Genomic DNA, 22,688 nt, shown 5'->3' with positions numbered 1-22,688 from the left:
TTTTTTTTTTTGAGAGGGTCTCACTTTGTTGTCCAGGCCGGTCTCAAACTCCTGGGCTCAGGAGATCCTCCCGTCTCAGCCTCCCAAAGTGTTGGGCAATTTTTTTTTTTTTGAGATGGAATCTTGCTCTGTCGCCCAGGCTCGAGTGCAGTGACGCCATCTCGGCTCACTGCAACTTCCACCTCCTGGGTTCAAGCGCTTCTTCTGCCTCAGCCTCCAAAATAGCTGGAACTACAGACACGCGCCACCTCGCCCAGATAATTTTTGCATTTTTAGTAGAGACAGAGTTTCACCATATTGGCCAGGCTGGTCTCAAACTCCTGACCTGGTAATCTGCCAGCCTTGGCCTCGCAAAGTGCTGGGTTAACAGGCATGAGCCACTGCGCCCGGCTGCCAAGAACTCTTTATAGAGTCCTTAACCATAAAAACAGGAAAAAAAAAAATGGTAACACTATCCTAGAAATACCATCTGCAAAGATAGCATTGAGACAAATGTTCCTGAGATAAGGGTCAATGTTACCTATGTCCATGCTCTAATCTTCTTTAAGCAATGCCATGAACAGAATTCTGAAAACCTCACTTTTCCCAAACATTCACGAAAATCTGAATAAGGCAGTCTTTCCTGCGCAATGCAACACTTGAAGGTATATTAACTATAAACTCAATTCTGGTTACTTACCTTCCCACACTACAGTAAGCAGTTCATAAGACCACTTTTCCCCTGTAACAATCTCATTCGCACAAATGAAATCGTTATGCAGAAGAAACCACAAGTTTCAAATACACACACACACACAAACAAGCCAAAGGCTAGAGTTTTTTTTTTTTTCCAGTTTATTGTATACACACACATTTCACAGGTTGTTTTTTTTTTTTTTTTTTAAAGTCTGTACAATTGACAAGACAATACAAACTAGCTATAATCTGCTAGCTACACATTAGGACATTAACAAAGCCCATGGTTTCTGCCCTAAAACAGGCAATTGTGCTACTCCAAATCTCTAAGAGAGATTTTCCAGCTCATGTCGTGTGGCCCAGGTACCTCCTCTTCTGTAACTTCCGCCTCTGGAACTGGGCCCACAAGCCCAAGCTCTATCTTGTTTACTTTTATTTTAGGTTCAGCTCAAAGAGGGTACTCTGAGGCTTCACTTTTTCATCTTCATATCTGCTTCAATGGCACAGCGGCGTCCCCTGGTTCCTCCATCCTAGATGACAGGCAGAGAAAGAAAGGGAGCATGAGTTGGTCAAGAGACAAGGGACGGTGCAACAGAAAAGTTGGGGATTTGGTTTCTTGGGGGAGAGGGGAGAAGAGAATCAGCAGAAAAATCCAGAGGGATGAGGGGCATATTTCTGTCTTCCCACAGAGTGGCTAAAGAACACCTGGTAGTTTATGAGAGGAAATGTGGGATGGAGTATCTTGTTCATGCCCACCACAAAGGTCCTTGGAATTCACCTAGGGTCCCACAGAATAACTATTAGTCATCCCACCCAGGCCCAAATCATGTGCAAAGGAACAGGAGAGTAAAAGAAAGGTAGGAGAGTCAGAATGGGCAATGGGTAGTGAGGTTCTTGACTAACATACCTGTCCAACTGCTGGTCCCTATAAGAAAGGCCTTTCCTGCAGACTGACCCTGGCACTAGTTCCCTAGCACCTCCTGACAGTGGTTTTCCATGAGATCAGGATAATTAGAAGGCTTCTTTCCATCTGCTGCTCTCTCCCTGCAGCCCAGCTCCTTCCTCTTGTGCAATATTTTGCTGTCTTCAATAGATAAAAGATCCCATTAACCAGCCTTGCAATAGCCAGCCAAATGCCTTGCTTGGGGGATCCAGAGTCACTGTTGTAGGCCAATAAGAAAGAACGGAGATTATAATGTTCTGTCTGTGGTACAGCCTGTAGGCAAGATGAATTACTGAAACCTTTGCTGGGCCAGGCCATTTTTACATTTCTAATATGCAAGGACTCTAAAATTTTTAGAGTCCATGAACATAAGTTGCCCATGAGGCAACAGTGAAAATAAAAAGGTGGTAATCTTGCATGTGTATAATGCTTTTTCTTTTTTTTCCCAGCCACTTTCATATCTATTATCTCATTTTATCCTCACAACATCCCTGTGAGGTAGGCTGGACAAGTACCTCATTATATTAGCTTCATCACACACCAAGGAAAACAATGCCCCAAGAGATTATCCAGTGACCTTAAGACCATGTAGTTTTCTAGCCTGATGCCCTTCCATTACATCATACCTCACTGTCCCATAATGAACAACACAGAGTAAGAGCCAGTTATTTATGGAGGAAAGTAATAAAAGTCTTTAGGCTAGCTCTCCTAAGCTTATCTGTAATTCCAGCAGCCACTACTGATGCAGTGGTCACTTTCTTTTTTTTTCTTTTTTTTGTATGAGACAGAGTTTCGCTCTTGTTGCCCAGGCTGGAGTACAATGGTGCGATCTCAGCTCAGGGCAACCTCTGCCTCCTGGGTTCAAGAGATTCTCCTGCCTCAGCCTCCCAAGTAGCTGGGATTACAGGCGTGTGCCACCACACCCAGCTAATTTTGTATTTTTTTTAGTAGAGACAGAGTTTTTCCATGTTGGTCAGGCTGGTCTCGAACTCCCGACCTCAGGTGATCAGCCCACCTCAGCCTCCCAAAGTGCTGGGACTACAGGTGTGAGCTACCGCACCCGGTCGCAGTGGTCATTATTACTGAGATTTTTTTTTTCTTTGGAGACAAGGTCTCGTTCTGTCACCCAGGCTGGAGTGCAGTGGTATGAACAGTGCAGCCTTGACCTCCTGGGCCCAAGTGACGCTCCTACCTTAGCCTTCTGAGTAGCTGGTAGTTGGGGACCACAGGTGCGCACCACTCTGCTGCACAGCTAGTAGGGTTTTTTTTTGTTGTTGCCGTTTTTAAATTTTGTAGAGACATGGTTTCCCTATGTTGCCCAAGCTGGTCTCAAACTCCTGGGCTCAAGTAATCCTTCTACCTCAGCCTCCCAAAGTGTTGGAGTTATAGACGTAAACCACCATACCCAGCCTATACTGAGTTCTTTAGCTTAAATTTTACTAAGTGTTTGTTACATTCATCTTGCAACTTAATTTTAGGAGACAAGAGAAAAACTATGTGCTGAGTACTACCATTATGAGGAACACTGTTAAAAAACCAGCTAGCAGCTCCTGCTCTGACCAATTTTAAATTTGTTAAGAAAAGAATTGGTAAAAGGTGAAGTCGGGAAATGATGAGCCGGTACATCCTAGATCCTTTACTCCTAGAATACATTTCAGCCCAGTGATCTCAAAAACAGTCCCTACCCGGCCCACACACACACACATGCAGAAAGACAGAAATGCAGAAGAAAAGAGTTTCTTATTCAATGACCTGAATAAACAGAAGTTCAAGACACTGCCACGGTCTGCATGTTGGATTTCCCTCTGCCACCCACCCCCATTAAGAGCTGAGAATCTTTGTGGCAACACCACCCCTCGCAGCCATTCAATACTTACAAAGAGAGAGAGAAGGAAGGCAGGAGAGCCCATTGGGACACTGTCCTGTTAGAGGACAAACAAACACTGATCAGGTTCCACAGAAACTCTCAGCCACAAGCACCCCAAACCTCAGGACAGAGACACAAGCACCACACACACAAGGACAAAATTTAAAAACTCAAGAACAAGAGGAAAGAGATCCAAAAGCAATCTGGCCATTACGCCTCTAGAACAGAAACTGATGGTCCCCAACTGCTGCAGGCTAAGCCATTTCCCCCGCCTTGACAGCACTCTCCCAGAGGAATTAACAATTCCCCTACTCACGATTTCTTCCATGTGACTGGGTCTTTCGGTTACAACAGGCTTATTCAATGTTTAGATGGATGCGAACAACCACCATTCTAAGATCTATGTGTCTGTATATTATTGGAATCTAGAAGCCCAACAGTACCAAGTAGTAACATAAGGTTCCTTGGATACTTCAGACTTCTACTACTGGAACACTGGCACACAGGTTCCTTCCTGGTCACCTCACCTTCTCTGAAGCATCCTGTTTGCGAGTAGAATCTCTCCCTCGAAGACTTTTAGCACTGATCCCAGACTCGGATGTTTGCATAATCAACTGCGTGGCCAAGAATTGCTGTAGGGAGAAGAAATAGGGTAGGCCATGGAGACCTGATTTAGTAGAGACAAATCAAGTACACTTTAAGCACTGTAAATAGAACTTTGTACAGTACTCTTCTGGCTCAAATATATTTTGACTGACTGGAAGTTTAGCCTATTAAGTTTTAATTCTAGTTGCAATAGGGATGCTAAGGGATGCTAAGAATCTTTTTTTGCTATAACATAGGATCAAATCTCTATCCTCCAGGAATGAGAAAAAGAATAAAACTGGAATGATCCAAAGATCATTCAGCAATTTAAGTAATTTGACAGATCGTGCGAAGATTTGCAACATTCTTCCAAGTTCAACACCCCAAAAAGTACCTGGTAATGCAATCACAGGATAAAAGTAGGGAAAAGGAAAGGAGAAACTCTTATTTGCTGAGCATCTACTATGTACCAGGTACTTGACGTAATTAAAAAATATGCATTCACCAGTTTTTAAAAAATTTATTTAAAAACTTTATGAAACTGCAATTAATTGCCCAAGAAAGGTAGAATATTGTATCACAACTCTTTCACCACACCACAGAAAATAAAAATAAATTCCGCAAGAACAAAATATTACGTTTTCAATGTGTCCCTGATAGCTATCCAAGTAAAAGCCACAGCAATCCTTCTTGGCATCAATATGAATCCTCCCCTTGAGTATTTTAATTTCATCCTTGCTGAAACACAAAAGATCCTCAAAGTACCTGGATCTGTTCCAAGACATCTCTCTGCATCTCCACTGCCATGTGATAGACATCATGGTCTGAGCTATTGTACATTACAGCATTCTGAAACATTAGCATAATGTCACGCTGAAATTCAGCTGTGCTTCGGATCAGTCCATTTTCTATGTTTTTCTTAATAGTTGACAAATCCATAGGCCTAAAAAAAAGAACAGGGGTAAGTGGCAGTGTGGGTAGGAAGAGGACTCATCTAGATCTCTGAATACATTATCATCATACAGACTTTCTCATATATACCTTAATTTGCAGCTGCCAGGACTTAAATGCTAACCCCTTACCCCGAAACATGCACTTAACCCATTTAACAATCTATATAATAAGCATTGAGAAAGGTAATAAAGGGATTTTATTTGTTTTTTGGTTTTTTTTTTTTTTGGAGACAGGGCCTGGCTCTGTCACTCAGGCTGTAGTGCAGTGGCACAATCATGGTTCATTGCAGCCTCGAACTTCCAGGCTCAAGCAATCCTTCCCACCTCAGCCTCCCAGGTAGTTGGGACTACAAATGCGCGACACCACACCTGGCTAAGTTTTGTATTTTTTATAGAGAGGGGGTTTCGCCATGTTGCCCAGGCTAGTCTTGAATTCCTGGACTCAAGTGATTCACCCACCTCAGCACCCTCAAAGTGCTGGGATTACAGGCGTGAGCCACCACTCCCGGTGAGGATTTATTCTTTTAGACTATCAGTGGTGATCCAGCCACTGGAATCATCAGTTTAGTACTTAGTGCCCCTTATAGCAAAACCATAAATTTACTTGCTTTAAACTTTCTATCTAAAGCAAAACTTTCACTAAGACAGGACAACTTATAATTCAGGCAAGTTACCATGCTGAGTGGATCATGGCTCACCTCTGCACAATGCTGTGGTAGCCAGGTGCTATGTCATCTGTAACAGGCTGCAGGAAGACATTGGCATACCTGTCCAAAAGGAATAAGGTGCAGTTACTGACATTCTCCAGAAGAACAGGGAGAGTACCTGAAGATAGTAAGAACCAATACCAGCAGTTCCACAGAAGCCTACTCAGACTTTTTTCCAGTCACCAACAATGAAGAGTAAGAGAAAATGAACCTACTGACTGGTAAAGCCCACTCACCTATGATTAGCTGCAGCTCTCCATACAAGCATGATGGCTTTCTTCCAAATTTTCTGTGCCTGAATAGCTTCCTGATCCTCGCTACAGACAGAGCTGAAACAGAGATACAGCAATTTCACTAGGCACAAGTTAAAAAAAAAAAAAAAAAAAAAAAAATATATATATATATATATATATATATATATATATAAAATTATCTCTTTTTTTTAGAGACAGGGTCTCACTCTGTCCCCCAGGCTGGAGTGCAGTGGCGTGATCATGTTCACTGCACCCTCAACCTCCCAGACTCAATCCTCTCACCTCAGCCTCCCAAGTAGCTGGGACTGTAGGTGCATACCACCATGCCCAGCTAATTTTTTAATTTTTTTGTAGAGATAGGGTCTCACTGTGTTGCCCAGGCTGGTCTCGAAGTCCTGGGTTCCAGCGATCCTCCTGCCTTAGCCTCCTAAAGTGTTGGGATTACAGGTGTGAGCCACCATGCCCAGCCCTAATAATTTTTGTCAACTGTTTATTCCAGGCCAAAAAAGGGAAACACTAAAGAAAAGATCAGGCCAGGCATTGTGGCTCATGCCTCTAATTCTAGTGCTTTGGGATGTCAAGGCAAGAAGACTGCTTGAGGTCAGGAGTTCAAGACCAGACTGGACCACATAGGGAGATTCTGTCTCTTAAAAGAACATCTTTTAAAAACAAAAATTTAAAAATAAAGAAAAAGACCACGTATGGTGGCTCATGCCTGTAATCTCAGCACTTTGGGAGGCCGAGGCAACTGTTGAGCTCAGGAGTTTGAGAACAGCCTGGGTAAAATGGCAAAACTTGGTCTCTACTAAAAAAAATTTTTTTAATTAGTAGGGTGTGGTGGTGCAGGCCGGTAGTCCCAGCTACTAAGGAGGCTGAGGTGAAAGGATTGCTTGGGCCTGAGAAGTGGAGGTTGCAGTGAGCTGAGATCGCGCCACTGCCCTCCAGCATGGGTGAGTGAGAACAACAAAGGAAGGAAGGAAAGAAAGAAGGAGAGAAGAGAGGAGGGGAGGGGAGGGGAGGGGAAGAAAAGATCCTCTCCTTCTCACCTTCACTGCCTTAGCCTCAAAGGAAGAATCTCAGATACTCACAACTGTGAAGAAGCAGGGCTGCTGGGGATGGAGTCTGCCAGCGTGTGTGACTGCAGTGTAGCATTGTGTATGCTGAAGCCATCATCACTCTCGCTCACAGGAGGTTCATTATCCATTTCTGACAAATAACCTTCTCCTTGATCCTCTTCCTTAGGTTCCTCTAGGCTGGCCGCTTCACTGACACCATCTTCCTCCTCATCCTCACCTGGGGCATCCTTAGACACAGTATGCTCCAGTCAATAAATGCAAGCAAAGCTATCCAGCAAAGCATCATTAAACATGCTCTGTCTTTTGGGTTAGAATTAGTTCTAGAAATGACCTCACGCTGTTTCCTGACTTAGCTGTCTATCACTTATACTACCATCTACTTAAAGACACTGACTTAAGTAATTTAGAACCTGGACAAAGAATAATACCCAGGATCTTTTAAAAAGAAAGAAAAAAAAAGCTACTTACTTAAGACTAAGCTAAGAGGCGTTCCTTCTTTCCCCTTGTTCAAGAGTAACTCTGACCCTGGATACAAAGTTATCAAAAATAATTTTTATTTTGTGTCTCATCTGATGGAGCAAGCTCACATCGCATTCTTTAAGTCTCTGTTACTACTGCTTTAATAATTCTAAAAAGAAAACTTTGGATGATTTTCTTTGGATAGTCTAATTAATAAACTGGATTCCTGTATGTTCTCCTTGGTTCTGGTATCCTTATTCACTCCAAATCACTCTAAGTGTATCAAGGCTTCTTAAGGACTGTGATATTCACAAGCTGTTTCATATGGGAGGCACCTGTTGCTACAGTACTCCCATTATGCCTGTCTACTGCAGCTTTTCCCCACGCAACTCCATACCAGTCTCTTATCAGAGAATAAAAATGCGACTTTACTGAAATTCATTAAAAAGTAGTGCTATAGGGAAATCTAATCACATGGCAAGAGGAATAAAGAAAAGTCTGAAATACCTTTATCTGGCTTCCAAAAATAGTCCCTGATTCTTCTTTCAATGAGTCTGCAGAGGAGAGAAAGACTACCTGAAGATTTTTCCACCTTAGCCTTCCCCTTCCTATGGACCATAATCCCCTGCAGCTCTCCTTTCCATGCTGACCTGTTCTACCTCCTCTACTTGCCCACAACCCACAATCCCTCAGAAGCCAAAGCAAATGATTTCAAGTTAGTTAAAGAGGACTTTATTTACCTGACATTTCGAACTTGTGCTGAGTCTCTGCTTCTAAAGGATCTTCAATGGGATTTGAGCCATGTGATGGAGACAACATGCTTTCAGGGGATGCCTGAAAACCAGAAAAGAAAAAACACCCTAAGTACTGGTAAATCACTATAGCTCACACAACTTTATTCTTCAATGATAATGAGACCATAGAAGAAATTCTAAGTCCTATTCATGTAATGTGACTCCAATGGTCACCTTAACAGGAATAAGTATATATAACACTAATCACAGCCTATGGGCTTTGGACCATCAAACATGTCAGAACTCAGGAATGCAACTGGAAAACCAAAAAACCTAAGCTATCACTTCTTACTTAAGGTATAACCCTCCATCTCCCCAGCCCCTGATCTTTATTAAGTACCTCTGTCTTCACATTTGTAAGTGGAGTCTCATCGCCTTTCCCAATGGCAACATCTGCTTCAACAATCTCTCCAGTTGCAGTACTTCCCGGTCCCTCATCTAAGTCCTGACTCCTGAGTTCTGGTGGCTCCATACTTGTGGCTGGAACAACTCCAGCTACTATTTCAGCCCCTGAAATGACTGATTCTGGTTCTGCAGGTTCCACCTTGATCTCTGCACTGGGCTCCCTGATGTCCACCAGTTCATGTATTCCCTTGTTTTCAGTTTCCTCAAAGTCCAGTCTCTCTTGCTTGACTGTCATTTCTGGTGCAGGGAGAGGTACTGGCTTGTCCCGCTCCTGCTGGATAGGATGCTCCCAGGGGCCAGGCAGGGATTGAGGATCATCATTTTCTTCACAAAATGACAGTGCTGCTTCCACTGCTGCCACATCCAGCACTTCAGGATGATCATCTACCTGTCCCACAAAACACAAAACTATTGAGGTCACAGAAAGAAGCTCAAGTCCCTCAATTTTTGTTAGCACCAAATGTGATGGCTTGAATCTGCAGCTTTTCTCTCCATTTTTTCCATGTAGTGGAGGCAAACAATGAACAGGCACCTGTTCCGTGTAAACCAGTAACATAGATAGGCCTGGGGAGATGACTAGTATGTTAGCACCAAAGGGCTACAAAGATGGAGATGGGCAGAGTTAAGTAATTCTTACTGTAAGAAGTAAAGAGGCCAAGCATGGTGGCTCATGCCTGTAACCTCAGCACTTTGGGAGGCCGAGGTGGGTGGATCACTTGATGCCGGGAGCTTGAGACCAGCCTGGCCAACATGGCAAAACTCATCTCTACTAAAAATGCAAAAAATTAGTGAGGCGTGGTGGCACGTGCCTGTAGTCCCAGCTACTCAGGAGGTTGAGGCACAAGAATTACCTCTGGGAGGCAGAGGTAACAGTGAACCAACATCGTGCCACTGCACTTCAGCCTGGATGACAGAGCAAGACTTTGTCTCTTAAAAAAAAAAAAAAAAAAAAAAAAAAAAAAAAAACAGCAGCAGCAAAGTGAGGCTGAAGAGAGAAGCCTATGTAGGACCCATGAGATTCTCTGGGGCTTCAATGAATAGTTACCTTGTCCTCAATGATGGCAATGATGTCTCCAACAGTCTCAAAATCCAGCTCTTCACCTGTGTAAGACACAGCAATATCCATTTTCTCAGCCAGATCTAATTCTTCCTTCCCATCTATGCTGGGAGCCTTTGATCCAACAGGGGCCTCTGCTACCCCTGATCGAAAACACTCTTCTTTGATAGAATTAATGATCATGGAGATTTCACTGCTGTCCATGGAAACAGTCACAGTATGTGGATCCCCCACAGCCTCCATGGGAACACAGTTATCGGGCTGACTCACTGAATAATAGAAAGAGAAAAGCCATCTCAGAAGCTTATTGGGTACAAAGTGACCACCTTGAGATCACATCAGCGCTATAGACAGATGTCAAATATCCAAACACTTAAGATCAGAAAGAGTCATCATACATGTGCCTATGTTTTCTTCTCCCCAGTTTTATCTAGAAGGGTGAGAACATAATCTCAAGCCTGCTCACATTTGTACACTTAGCGTCTTCCTGCAATACATAAATGCCCACCCACCTCTTCTCACATCTAAGGATATTTATTTCTAAGGATAAAGATGGCACATGTCTATGTAGAACACAGAAGCAGCATCTGAATTGGAGCCGATGCTCTTGGTCATTTTTCTCTAACTGAAGCTCAAAATGAAATTTTAGACCTTGTGGCTGCTCAGGGACGCACCTGGAGCTACACTTTCAGTAGTGGAGACAGCCGGAGCAGAGGATGGTGCTGGCAGCGCAGGCATCATGACAATGGTAGCTTGGGACACAGACTCTACAGGGGGTGGCACAAGTTTAACTGGAGGCTCACTGGCAACAGTAGTGAAGGAAGCAAGAGGTGTGGTGAACTGTGTAGGACCAGCTTCTAAAAGCCGGGAAAGAGTGGGAGCACCTAACATATAAAGAGGTACACAAAATGAAGTAAGAAGAAAGCACATAAACAAGAAGCAATAGCTACTTGAAGACTCAACTAAGAAAATTCTTTTGGTCTCAAAGGATGAGAGCAACTCCTGCACTGAGTAAGTTCATCATCTATATCCTTACCCTCTCTAACCTTACTTAAGATCTTCCTCCAAGTTAGGAATGAACCAAAGCACTAGAACACACAACATATATAAAAAATGGGTGGTGAGGCCAGATGCAGTGGCTCACGCCTGTAATGCAAGCACTTTGGGAAGCTAAGGCAGGTGGGTCACTTGCGGTCAAGAGGTTGAGACCAGCATGGGCAACATAGTAAAACCCTGCCTCTACTAAAAATACAAAAATACAAAAAAAAAATTAGCCAGGTGTGGTGGCAGGCGCTGTAATCCCAGCTACTCAGGAGGCTGAGGGAGGAGAACTGCTTGAACCCTTGAACCAGGGAGGTGGAGATTGCAGGGAGCCAAGATCATGCCACCGCACTCCAGGTTGGGCGACAGAGCAAGGCTCTGTCTCCAAAAAAAAAAAAAAAGGTGGTAATTCTTCCTCAGAGGAAAATTAATCATCAAGAAACAAAAAACTGGTATGAATAAATCTGTCACTTCTGCTGAAGTTCAGCATATTGTAAAACCACCCAAGTTTAACACCATTCAAATACCAATAAGGTTTGTATGGTATTCTATGGAGCTTTTTTTCCTTCCCTGCTTTATACTTTCTACCTCATTAAATTCTCATCACATCCTTGTGAAGTATATATGTTACAATAAAAAAGGAAACTGAGGCTCAAAACTAAGTTACCTATCCAAGGTCACAAAACCAATGTGTGGCAGGCCTTATTCCACTATTCTATAATCTTAGGTATCTCTAGCACCTTGATTTTGCAAGCTCTAAGAAAGCAGCTCAATATTACTCTCAATATCCATGCAGTGGTCAATCAGGGCTATCAGTATCTTGAAGACAGATGGCTTTATAATATGGAGACTACATTGTTTACCAGGTAAAGTAGCTCCAAAAAAAAGTTAGAAAAAGTTGGGCTTTAAATCTAGGACTGACAACTGCTTAGTAACAAACAGTGAAACTGAGTCAATGTCAAGTTCAACACCTCTGAGGTTGTAAAGGAAAAGTGGTAACTTACCTGACGCAGCAGGGGAGGCTGCAACAGTATTGGGTGTTTGCTGTATCTCCCCACCATGTATCATGGGAAGGACCCCGCCTACCTCCAGGAGGACACCTGTACTGTTCAGGTGGCCAGAAGCCACAGCCATTTCACTCTCATTGACCTACCAGGGAAGAATAGAGGTGAAGGCTACACTCAAGCTTTCCTTTACTACCATTTCCCAACAAAGCTCCAGCAGTTGATCAAACTTCATGAGAACTAATAGTTAATATCCACGGAGAATAATTTAAGACTCAAGGGAAACTCTAAACTATAATGTTCAAAACTTATCTGACAAGAGTTCTCTGGAGAAGAGAACCAAAATAATTGTGATTCAGATACCTCAGGACCCATGGGTACTATCAACTTACTGTATTTTTTAAAAATTAACATTTAATTAGGAGATCTTTTCCTCTTTTGAACTTTTATTCCCCATGTCACATTTTAGGTCCCAGGCACTCCCTTCCAAGTACTAAATCACCACAGCTCTCAAACACCCACAGAAGTCTCCATACCAGTCTGGGGCTAGTAGGCAGGAGGCTGCCCTTCTTCAAGAGCTCTGACAGCAGAGGGGAGGGGGGTGGAGTTGCTTTCTGTCCAAGCATCTTTTTCTGGGGTGAATCATCTGTTACTGGGGTCATGGGGGCTTCTAAGGGTGCAGAGCCTGGAGGAAGGGTGTCAGGAATCCCAGGAAACGAGGTGACTGGGGTACTCGGCAAAGTCCCGGGGGTTACCTAAGAGACAACAGAGAACCTTTATCTGACTTCTCAAACTATGGAAGGTTCCCTACTAATCTGTATGGGTTAGTGTGTCTAACTATTATTTTATTAGTCCTGAGTGGAACTGCCCAGAAACCCTCTATCCCTCCTGCTCTTAGCCATACTTTTCTTCCCCACAATCTTCTCCTTCATCCACTCAAACCCACAATGACTCAACCATCCCACCCAACCTGCCTTTTATGAACTCCAATATTACATTTACAAGGATTTTGTCCCTTATTTCGCAGGAATTTCATAAGACTAGTATGAAACAATTCCTTAAAATAGTTTTTTACCTATCTCTCAGAAAGGTCAAAAGCCTCAATGCTTTTAGGTCCGGTCTTATCTCAGAGCACAGAACGGGGTAAATTAAGTCTTTAGCATTCAGATCAAGAGAGGAAGTTGCCTCTAGGCCAAAAGTGGTTTCCTCATCACTCAGCTCTGCCGGCTTATTGCCCCTTCACTTATCAATTCCCACAGAAGGAAATATACTCACCCCAGAGGTAGCCTCTTCCATAGTGGTTGGAGTCAAGTCCCCAAGTGGATAATCACCTCCTGGGGAGGCAGAATCTATAGGAGAGCGAACCATCACAGTGGGTAACCTCCGGGGGGGTGTTTTTACTGCTTGACGAGCTAGAACATAAAAGAGAACAATGTCCAAATCTTCAAGATTAAATAAATGACACTTGACACTATTCTACTATTATACAATAAAGGACAAATAAGAATGCTGCATTAGTAAAGCAACACAATGAGTCTGAATTAGAAAGCTTTAACACTTCTGGAGATGGATAACTTTTTAGCATAATTTTTCCTAAGGGCAATTTTCACACTAAGCAATCTCCTTTAACAATCTCAAACTACTTAATTATCCCAAAGGTCCTTGGAGTGGGAAAGTAGTTTAAACACCCTTTAAAATTCTCTTTAGCAACTTATTAATATTCTGCTTTTAAGAACAGGGAGGCTGGGTACGGCGGCTCATGGCCATAATCCCAGCACTTTGGGAGGCCAAGGCAGGTGGATCACCTGAGGTCAGGAGTTTGAGGCCAGCCTGCAAAACCCTATCTCTACTAAAAATACAAAAATTAGCCAGGCGTGGTGGCAGGCACCTGTAATGCCAGCTACGCGGGAGGCTGAAGCAGGACAATCGCTTCAACCTGGGAGGCGGAGGTTGCAGTGACCCAAGATCACACCACTGCACTCCAGCCTGCACAGCAAGAGCAAAACTCAGCCTGGGGGAAAAACAAAAACAAAAACAGGCAAAGACCTCACTGGCTCACAGCATGTATTCCTAGAGTTGTAAATGCTTAAATTTTTCCCCTCATCCAATGACTGAGCTATTCTCAATCTTTTCACAAGCCCTTGACTTCTAAAACATTATGTTGAATATCTTCTTATCAAGCCTTTGTGTCCTAAAGTTAATTTAAGGTCTAGTGAGATCTGAAAACAACTCATATTCTATGAGTTTCTTCTTAGACATTAAGGGATGTTTTTATTCTGATAGAAGAGAAAACTGCAAGTAAATTTAAATCAATGGATTCTATGTTACAAAATAGTCCAACTGTCATTAGCATGCAGTACTGTGCAATTAATTGCTAAACAGCTATACTAGGTCCAGCTTACCCTGATATGCAGCATCTGTAGCCTTCCTCTTTACTTCAGCCTCCTCTTCTTCCAATTTCTTTTTCCTAAACAGGGAATTAACGGTTGGATGCTAGACAGCTCTGGCTCCTCCCCAGAGTTCACAGAACCCTTACAAAGAAATTTTTTTGCCAGGCCAGCACTTTCTGGAAGAAAGGCCTAATCAGGAATTCTAACTAGCAAAACAGGGAACTGGAGTATAGTGCCTAACTCACAGTTCTTCACCTAGGTAAACTATAGCCACTTTAAAGTTAGAACTAAGTTATGTTTTCATACTGAAATGTTCCATCACATTACCTTCTAGGACTCACTCCCCCCTCCCAGCCACCAAGCCACTCTGCGCTTTCCCCTTCCAGAATCTGTCTGAAGTCTAAATGAATGGCAGTTGGAGGAAATAAGCCAGATTACTTGAGTAGAAAAGAGGGTAAAAAGAAAGAGGCACAGAAGAACAATATAATATAACCCACATTGCAATGTCATTGCAAAGCTCATCCAGTCTGCTGTCCATGTGTCCAGCTTGAATTAGTTCTGCATCTCTTTTTAGCCGTCTATAGGAAGAAAGAGAGGTAGGTAGACTAGGTTTTTTAATCTGCTATTTAAAAAGTTCCAACCAGTACCAGAAGACAGCCCCTATGTCTTTCTCAATCTTTTGGCATTCTCTTTGATAAGTACCTATATCTCTCCTGAGTTTCCTTTATCACTTTCTTTAGTTCCTCAACTCTCTCAGCAGTCAGTTTCCGAACAATGACATCTTCAACAGTTTCCACCACTTCTCCCTTTTCACCTCGTTTCCGTCTGTGGAAAATTGAAAAAAAAAAAAAAAATTCATATTCGAGTAAGAGAACATTTATCCCCTCTCCTACTTGCTTTTACCACTTTTATATCACCCAGTATTATAAGTAAGTATAAACCAGAATTCCTCAGTAAATACTCTCCACTAAAGAAATTTGGCTGAAGTACCTGGCTTTGTACTCACTTTGGTGTCTCAGTGGTCTCTAAAAGCTCCGAGTATTGGGAAGCACAATGCTATAAAAAAAGTGAAAATATGATGAGCAAGCCTGGAAAGAAATGACCTTTCAAAGTTTCAAGAGATTAGAGTAAGATTTAGAGAAGAGAACTATATGTAAGATGGGAGTGGTTTACTAGGAGGGCAAGTAACTTTATAATCAAATCAGTTCAAAATAATCAAAACAAGACACAGAAAAAGGGCGTCTTATGGACTGGAGTTTGTGCATTTGGGGAAAGGCAACCTAACTGCCAATATTTATAGCTAATATCTACTAAGTAGTTACCACATGCAAGGCACTGTGTTAAATGTTTTACATGTATTACCTGAATTAACTTCACAACAAACCTGAAGCAACTCTTATCTCTATTTTACAAATGAAAAAACAGAGGATCATGGCCCAAAGTTTTTAGATGCAGTAATAATGAACCCAGATCTAATTCCCAAGCTTGGGCTCTTAACTGTTATGCAACACCAATAAGAAAGGTCTAATATGATCATACATGGATGGATTAGCAAACAGTAGGAAAAAGAAAAAGGTGTATTCTCAACTATTTTTCCACATCATGGTATAAAAGCTTTGTAATTAAAAGTCAGGGCCTGGTAGAGAACCTACTTTACAACCCAAAGACTGCTCTAAAAGAGCACTTGCTTGGGAACTTACTTTTTGAGAGAACCAGTCTGGAGGGCGGCCAGGTTCTGCAAAGGGCTTGATTGCTCTGCTAACTGATACCCTACAAAATGAGGAAAACTTTATTACACATCAAGCAGTAAATAATAGGAGAGGTGTGCTGAGAGTGTAAGGCCTGGAGTTCAAACTTTGGAATAAAAAAGATGCCAATGGCCAGGCGCGGTAGCTCACGCCTGTCATCCCAGCACTTTGGGAGGCCAAGATGGGTGGATCACAAGGTCAGGAGATCGAGACCATCCTGGCCAACATGGTGAAACCCCATCTCTACTAAAAATACAAAAATTAGTTGGGCATGGTGGCAAGCACCTGCAGTCCCAGCTACTCAGGAGGCTGAGGCAGGAGAATCTCTTGAACACGGGGGGGCGGAGGTCACAGTGAGCCAAGATCTCGCCACTGCACTCCAGCCTAGGGACAGAGTGAGACTCTGTCTCAAAAAGAAGGAGGAAAAAAAAAAAAAAAAAGATGCCAATGAATGCGAGGTGTGCAATGGGCCGTGCGTATAATCCCAGCACTCTGGGAGGCAGAGGTGAGAGGATAGCTTGAGTCCAGGAGTTCAAGCCACCCAAGGAGACCCCATCTCTACAAAAAAAAAAAAAAAATTGACAAGGTGTGGTGGTGCGTACCTGCAGCCTGTAGTCTCAGTTACTTGGGCAGCTGAGGAGGGAGGATCCCTTGAGCCCAGAAGAGGCTGCAGTGAGCCCAATTCATGCCACTGCACTCCAGCCTGGGTGACAGAGTGAGACCACCCCCTCCGCCATTCAAAACAAAGAACAGCATGTATAGTATATAATCATTTGTGTTAAAAAATGACGGGGATGAGGAGGAAAAAGAAAGTATTTATTTGCTCACATAAAATTAATGCTGGAGAGACACAAGAAACTGCTAACACCAGTAGATGGGGGACAATAATGCGAGCAAGCCATTGCATATAATTTTGAACCTTATGACTTAGAATCTGCTGATAAAATAATAAAATTTAAAAATTTTTACTAAAGTATTCTTACACTATTTTTCTATGACTGGGCGTGGTGACTCAGGCCTGTAATCACAACGCTTCAGGAGGTTGAGGAGGGCAGATTGCTTGAGATGAGGAGCTTGAGACCAGCCTGGCCAACATGGTGAAACCCCATCTCTACTAAAAATACAAAAATTAGCCAGGCATGGTGGCGTGCACCTTTAATCACAGCTACTCGGGAGGCTGAGCTAGGACAATCGCTTAAATCCAGGAGGTGGAGGTTGCAGTGAGCTGAGATTGTGCCACTGCATTCCAACCTGGCTGACACAGCAAGACTCCATCTCAAAAAACAAAACAAAAAAAAGGATTCTTAACACTATCTAATAAAAACGTGAGGAAATATACAGATTAAATTCTATTTTAAACCAGTTTACCTATTTTGTTTAAAAATGAGCTTAGTTTATATATATACACATATATGTATATATGTACACATGTACACGCATCTGTGTATATATACACACACACATGCATATGTATATACATACACACACGTAACACACAAATATATGTGATGTGTATACACACACGCACACACACACAAACACAGACTGTTTTTGTTTAGACAGTATCTCACTTTGTCACCCAGACTTCATGGCACAATCATGGCTCACTATAGCTTCCACCTCTGAGGCTTAGGCAACCTCCTACTGCAGCCCCACCCAAGTAGCTGAAATCACAGATGCACCATCATGCCTGGCTAATTTTCTTTTTTGTAGGGAACAGGGTCTCTCATGTTGCCTCCCTGGCTCAAGCCATCCTCACATCTCAGCTTCCCGAGTAGCTGGAACTATAGGCACACACCACCAAACCGAGCTAATATTTTTATGTTTTTTGGAGAGACACAGTTTTGTCATATTGCCCAGACTGGTCTCCAATTCATCATCTCAAGCGACCTGCCCGCCTTGGCCTCCCAAAGTTCTGGGATTACAGATGTGAGCCACTGCACCCAGCCCCATTCTATTCTCTAGTTCTATGAGGTCTGTAATTTTTCCTAGATTCTACATGTAACTGAGATCATATGGTATTTATGTGTCCAGCTTATTTCACTTTACATACTATCCTCCAGGCTCAACCATGGAATCACAAATGGAGGATTTAATTCTTTTTTATGGCTCAACAGTATTCCATTGTGTATATAAATATATATGTGTGTGTGTGTGTGTGTGTGTGTGTGTGTATCTCGTATTTTCCTTACCTGTTCATCTGTTAACGGATACTATAATAATTACCTTAATTGTGGATAGTTTCACAGATGTATATATATTTCAAAAGTACCGTATCTTATGCTTTAAATATGTGCAGTGGCCAGGTGTGGTAGCTCACACCTGTAATCCTAGCACTTTGGGAAGCCAAGGCAGGTGGATCATCTGAAGTCAGGAGTTCAAGACCAGCCTGGCCAACATGGCAAAACCCCATCTCTACCAAAAAATACAAAAATTAGCCAGGCATGCTGGCGTAGGCCTGTAGTCCCAGGTACTCGGGAGGCTGAGGTGGCAGAATCACTTGAACCTGGGAGGCAGAGGTTCCAGTGAGCCAAGATTGCGCCACTGCACTCCAGCCTGGGCAACAGAGTGAGACTCCACCCCCCCCCGCCCAAAAAAAGGTAGAGTTTACTGCACATCAATTATATCACAAAAAAGTTGTTAAAAGGGAAGGGATGTGACCTTTCTTACCAACCCCCTTCCTTCTTGTTGCATGGATCAAGGATGTGATAGCTGAAGGTCAAGCAGCCACCGTGAACCATAAGATAACCAGAAGATAAACTATGTGCTGAGGAAGGTGGCACAGAAAGAGAAGATCCTGAGCCTCTAATGTCACTGTGAAGTTGCTATGAGAGCTGTTGACTGCCTAGACTTCCTGTATGTGTGACAAAAAATAAACTCAAGTTTTTAACCCATTTCTTTGTTGCGGTTGCTCTTTTTATGAAGTGTTTTTGTTTTTATGGTGGCCACGTATTACTTCAGAAATTAGATTTAAAAAACAAACAAGGCCAGGCGTGGTGGCTCACGCCTGTAATCCCAGCACTTTGGGAGGCTGAGGCGGGTGGATTACCTGAGGTCGGGAGCTCAAGACCAGCCTGACCAACATGGAGAAACCCCATCTCTACTAAAAATACAAAATTAGCCAGGCATGGTGGCGCATGCCTGTAATCCCAGCTACTCGGGAGGCTGAAGCAGGAGAATCACTTGAACCCGGGAGGTGGAGGTTGCGGTGAGCCGAGACTGCGCCATTGCACTCCAGCCTGGGCAAAAAGAGTGAAACTCCGTCACACACATACACACACAAAATGCTAGGAAGCATGACAATCAGCAAAGTACTGAATTGTTTATCAATGTGGCAAGAGAGTTAAATTCATAATGGATGATGCAAAAAAAAAAAAACAACAGGGGTGAGGGGCTGATACCAAGAAAGGTAAAATGATGACAGTTCTAGGCTGGGAGTGTTGGCTCACGTCTATAATCCTAGCACTTTCGAGGGCTAAGGTGGGAGGATCACTTGAGCCCAGGAGTTCGAGACCAGCCTGGGCAACAAGTGACAAAAAAACCCAAAAAATCAGCCAAGCATGACGGCAAGGGTCTGTAGTCCCAGCTACTCAGGAGGCTAAACTGGGAGGATCACTTGAGGCCAGGAGTTGGAGACCAGCCTGGGGAACATAGTGGGACCTCGTCTCTACAAAAACATATTTAAATTAAAAAAAAAAAAAAAGTCCAGCCTGGGCAACATGGCAAAACCCCATCCCTACCAAAAAATACAAAAATGAGCCGGGGATGATGGCATGTGCCTGTAGTCCCAGCTACTCAGGAGGCTGAGGCCGGAGAATCACTTGAGCCCAGGAGGCAGAGGTTGCAGTGAACCAAGATTGCACCACTGCACTCCAGCCTGGGTGACAGTGAGACCCTGTCTGCAAAAAAAGAAAAAAAAAAAAAAAAAAAAAAAAAAAAAAAAAAAAAAAAGCGAACATAATAGAGTTACTACATAACCCAGCAATTTCACTCCTTGAATAAAAAACTCAAGAGAATTAAAAACATTGTCCAAAACCTTGTACACAAATGTGCGTATCATCAGCATTATTCATAATGGTCAAAAAGTGGAAACAACCCAATTGTCTATCAAGCGATGGATAAACAAAATTTGGTATATTCATACAACAGATTATTATTCAGCTAAAAAAGGAATTAAGTATTGATACATGCTATATAAGAATGAACCTTAAAAGCGTTATGTCAGCCAGGCGCGGTGGCTCACTCCTGTAATCCCAGCACTTTGGGAGGCCGAGGTGGGCTGATCACGAGGTCAGGAGATCAAGACCACCCTGGCTGACATGGTGAAAGCCCGTCTCTACTAAAAATAAAAAAAATTAGCTGAGCGTGGTGGCGGGCGCCTGTAGTCCCAGATATTCGAGAGGTTAAGGCAGGAGAATGGCATGAACCCAGGAGGCGGAACTTGCAGTGAGCCAAGATTGCGCCACTGCACTCCAGCCTGGGCAACAAAGCAAGAGCCTCAAAAAATAAAAAATAAAAAAAATAAAAATAAAGAAAATGTTCTAAAATTAGATTGTGGTAATGGCTGCACAACTGTGAATATACTAAAAACCATTATATTGTACATCTTAAGTAAGTTAATTTTATAGTATGTGAATTATATCTCAATAAAGCTGTTTAAAAAAAAAAAATACAGCTGGCCTGGTGGCTCACACCCGTAATCCCAGTAGGTTGGGAGGTTGAGGTGGGCAGATCGCTTGAACCCAGGAGTTCAAGACCAGCCTAGGAAACATGATGAAACCCCTATCTCTACAAAAAAATACAAAAAATTATCTGGGCATGGTGGTGTGCACCTGTAGTCCCAGCTACTAAAGAGGCTGAGGTGGGAGGATCACTTGAGCCTCAGACATGGAGGCTGCAGTGAGCCAAGATCACACCACTGCACTCCAGCCTGGGCCACAAAGTGCAACCCTGTCTCAAAAAAAAAAAAAAAAAGGCCGGCAGCAGTGGCTCACGCCTGTAATCCCAGCACTTTCGGAGGCCGAGGCGGGCAGATCATGAGGTCAGGTGATTGAGACCAGCGTGGCCAACATGGTGAAACCTTGTCTCTACTAAAAATACAAAATTAGCCAGGCATGGCCAGGCGCAGTGGCTTACGCCTGTAATCCTAGCACTTTGGGAGGCTGAGGCCAGTGGATCACCTGAGGTCAGGAGTTCGAGACCAGCCTGGCCAACATGGCGAAACTCTGTCTCTACTAAAAACTAAAAAAATTAGCTGGGCGTGGCTGCACCACTGCATTCCAGCCTGGGCGAGAGAAGGAGACTGTCTCAAAAAAAAAAAAAAAAAAAAGGGAAGAAGAAAAAGAAAGTCTACTTACAGCTTAATATGATTAACTACAGAAATCTATCAATGTGAAAGAGTATCTAACAATTTCTAAGACCCAGAAAAGCTGACATCCTAGATAGCTTACCAATTTTGATCTCCACTTCTCATGACAGAAGATGCTAAACACAGCTTCTCTCGGATGGACCATGGCTCTGTGGGGCCAGTACTCAGCAGCTTGTGTTCTGGGAAACGGAAAAAAAAAAAAAAAAAAAAAAAAAAAAGCCTTGGAAGCAACCACTGAGACTGTAGTGCTAAGCTCCAAAATCCCCAAAAAGGGGACTAAAAGCCTAATACAAAATATTCCAACTTGTTAGGACAAAGTGAGCTACTATCACCAAATCTTGATTTTCACCTCTCCAAGTGAAGTATCACCAGTGACCGTGGTACCAATTTGTTGCATGTGAATTATTAACATTTTATTTCTTAAAACGCCACGGCTTGAAGCTCCGCTTTATTAAAAAATTGGGAATGTCAGATTAGGCAGTTCTCCCTAAAAGCCCAGTTTTAAGAATACTGGACTTTATTCCAGTTTGAACTTATTCAGGGCTTATTTCCCAGGAACCCGAGCGGCCAGCCCCTCCTACAACCCCGCCTCCCTCTTAGCATAAACTTGTTTACTTCTCTCAGAGCCTCTACTCCAAATGTCGGGCCTAAAAGACCTTTTCAGTCCACTAAAAGAAAAATGGCTGAAATCCCCGAGATGCAATTTCCTGAGTGGCAAGAAAAGCTCATGGTTAAAAGGCCCCACTTCCACTGCCTCACAAACGTCGGACAAAAAATGAATGGCTCTTTGAGGTGCCGGTTACTCCGTCTGGCTCATAACATCTTTTCGTCTGCACGCCCAAGTTTCTAGAGTGCTTTTACGGTTACCCCGAAGGGCTCCTAACACACTAGGATTCACTAAGCTCCTTCTCTCACACCTCCGCTCCCTCCCTGAGAAACAAGACCCCAGATTTCTGGGCCCCCAAACGTTGGTCTTCACGATGCTGTGGAGCGCAGGTCTCTGAAAACCCTGAGCTCTCAAGCAAACCACTTCTCCCACTCCCTAAGCGTGTAACAAAAATATGGTGCCTAGCCTCGGATCTACAAACGCCTTTCACGCAAAACCTGCTCAGATACTCACTGCCCGTTCCCGTCGCCATCTTGGCCCCGAAGTCTCCAACCCTGAGGAGAGACGGTCTGGTAGGGCCGAAACCCTGGAATTCTGGGAAGTAGAGTACCGGCGTTGGTTCGCGGTGCCTCCTGGGAAATGTCGTTTTTTCCCCTAAGACAAAGCAAGCACCCTAAACCAGTTATCTTGTGCAATCCTTTTAAGATTTTTGCTAAGGAAGGACAGGGGTTGGCGGCTGAAGCCTCAAGATTTCC

The 22,688-nt window shown here is 43.2% G+C and overlaps 1 protein-coding gene across 5 annotated transcripts in view; it reads right to left on the bottom strand.

Moving 5' to 3' along the window:
- The window catches only part of LOC105467087 (bromodomain containing 8), a 42,353-nt gene extending 19,755 nt beyond the window's left edge, over window positions 1–22,598 (bottom strand). Inside the window, exons 1-22 of one of the 5 annotated variants that reach the window (XM_011716455.3) lie at window positions 22,447–22,598; window positions 21,409–21,505; window positions 15,911–15,980; window positions 15,217–15,266; window positions 14,913–15,035; window positions 14,708–14,788; window positions 14,223–14,287; window positions 13,096–13,232; window positions 12,357–12,575; window positions 11,821–11,965; window positions 10,450–10,659; window positions 9,764–10,044; window positions 8,654–9,106; window positions 8,260–8,353; window positions 8,027–8,073; window positions 7,073–7,287; window positions 5,967–6,059; window positions 5,722–5,790; window positions 4,836–5,013; window positions 4,013–4,117; window positions 3,496–3,540; window positions 841–1,205 (exon numbers count right to left, since the gene is read on the bottom strand). In XM_011716455.3, the coding sequence (XP_011714757.1) occupies window positions 1,146–1,205; window positions 3,496–3,540; window positions 4,013–4,117; window positions 4,836–5,013; window positions 5,722–5,790; window positions 5,967–6,059; window positions 7,073–7,287; window positions 8,027–8,073; window positions 8,260–8,353; window positions 8,654–9,106; window positions 9,764–10,044; window positions 10,450–10,659; window positions 11,821–11,965; window positions 12,357–12,575; window positions 13,096–13,232; window positions 14,223–14,287; window positions 14,708–14,788; window positions 14,913–15,035; window positions 15,217–15,266; window positions 15,911–15,980; window positions 21,409–21,505; window positions 22,447–22,465 (2,856 nt within the window). In that variant the 5' untranslated portion in view covers window positions 22,466–22,598 and the 3' untranslated portion in view covers window positions 841–1,145. Of the gene's footprint in view, window positions 1–839; window positions 1,206–3,495; window positions 3,541–4,012; window positions 4,118–4,835; window positions 5,014–5,721; window positions 5,791–5,966; window positions 6,060–7,072; window positions 7,288–8,026; window positions 8,074–8,259; window positions 8,354–8,653; window positions 9,107–9,763; window positions 10,045–10,449; window positions 10,660–11,820; window positions 11,966–12,356; window positions 12,576–13,095; window positions 13,233–14,222; window positions 14,288–14,707; window positions 14,789–14,912; window positions 15,036–15,216; window positions 15,267–15,910; window positions 15,981–21,408; window positions 21,506–22,446 lie in introns of those variants that run through there. The other 4 variants (XM_011716456.3, XM_011716457.3, XM_011716454.3 and 1 more) reach the window with 4 other exon arrangements.
- Between the last annotated feature and the right edge of the window lie 90 nt (window positions 22,599–22,688).

This window comes from Macaca nemestrina, chromosome 6 (assembly GCF_043159975.1).
Source record: "Macaca nemestrina isolate mMacNem1 chromosome 6, mMacNem.hap1, whole genome shotgun sequence".
Classification (NCBI taxonomy): Eukaryota; Metazoa; Chordata; class Mammalia; order Primates; family Cercopithecidae; genus Macaca; species Macaca nemestrina.
This window is presented reverse-complemented; position numbering and strand designations above follow the sequence as displayed.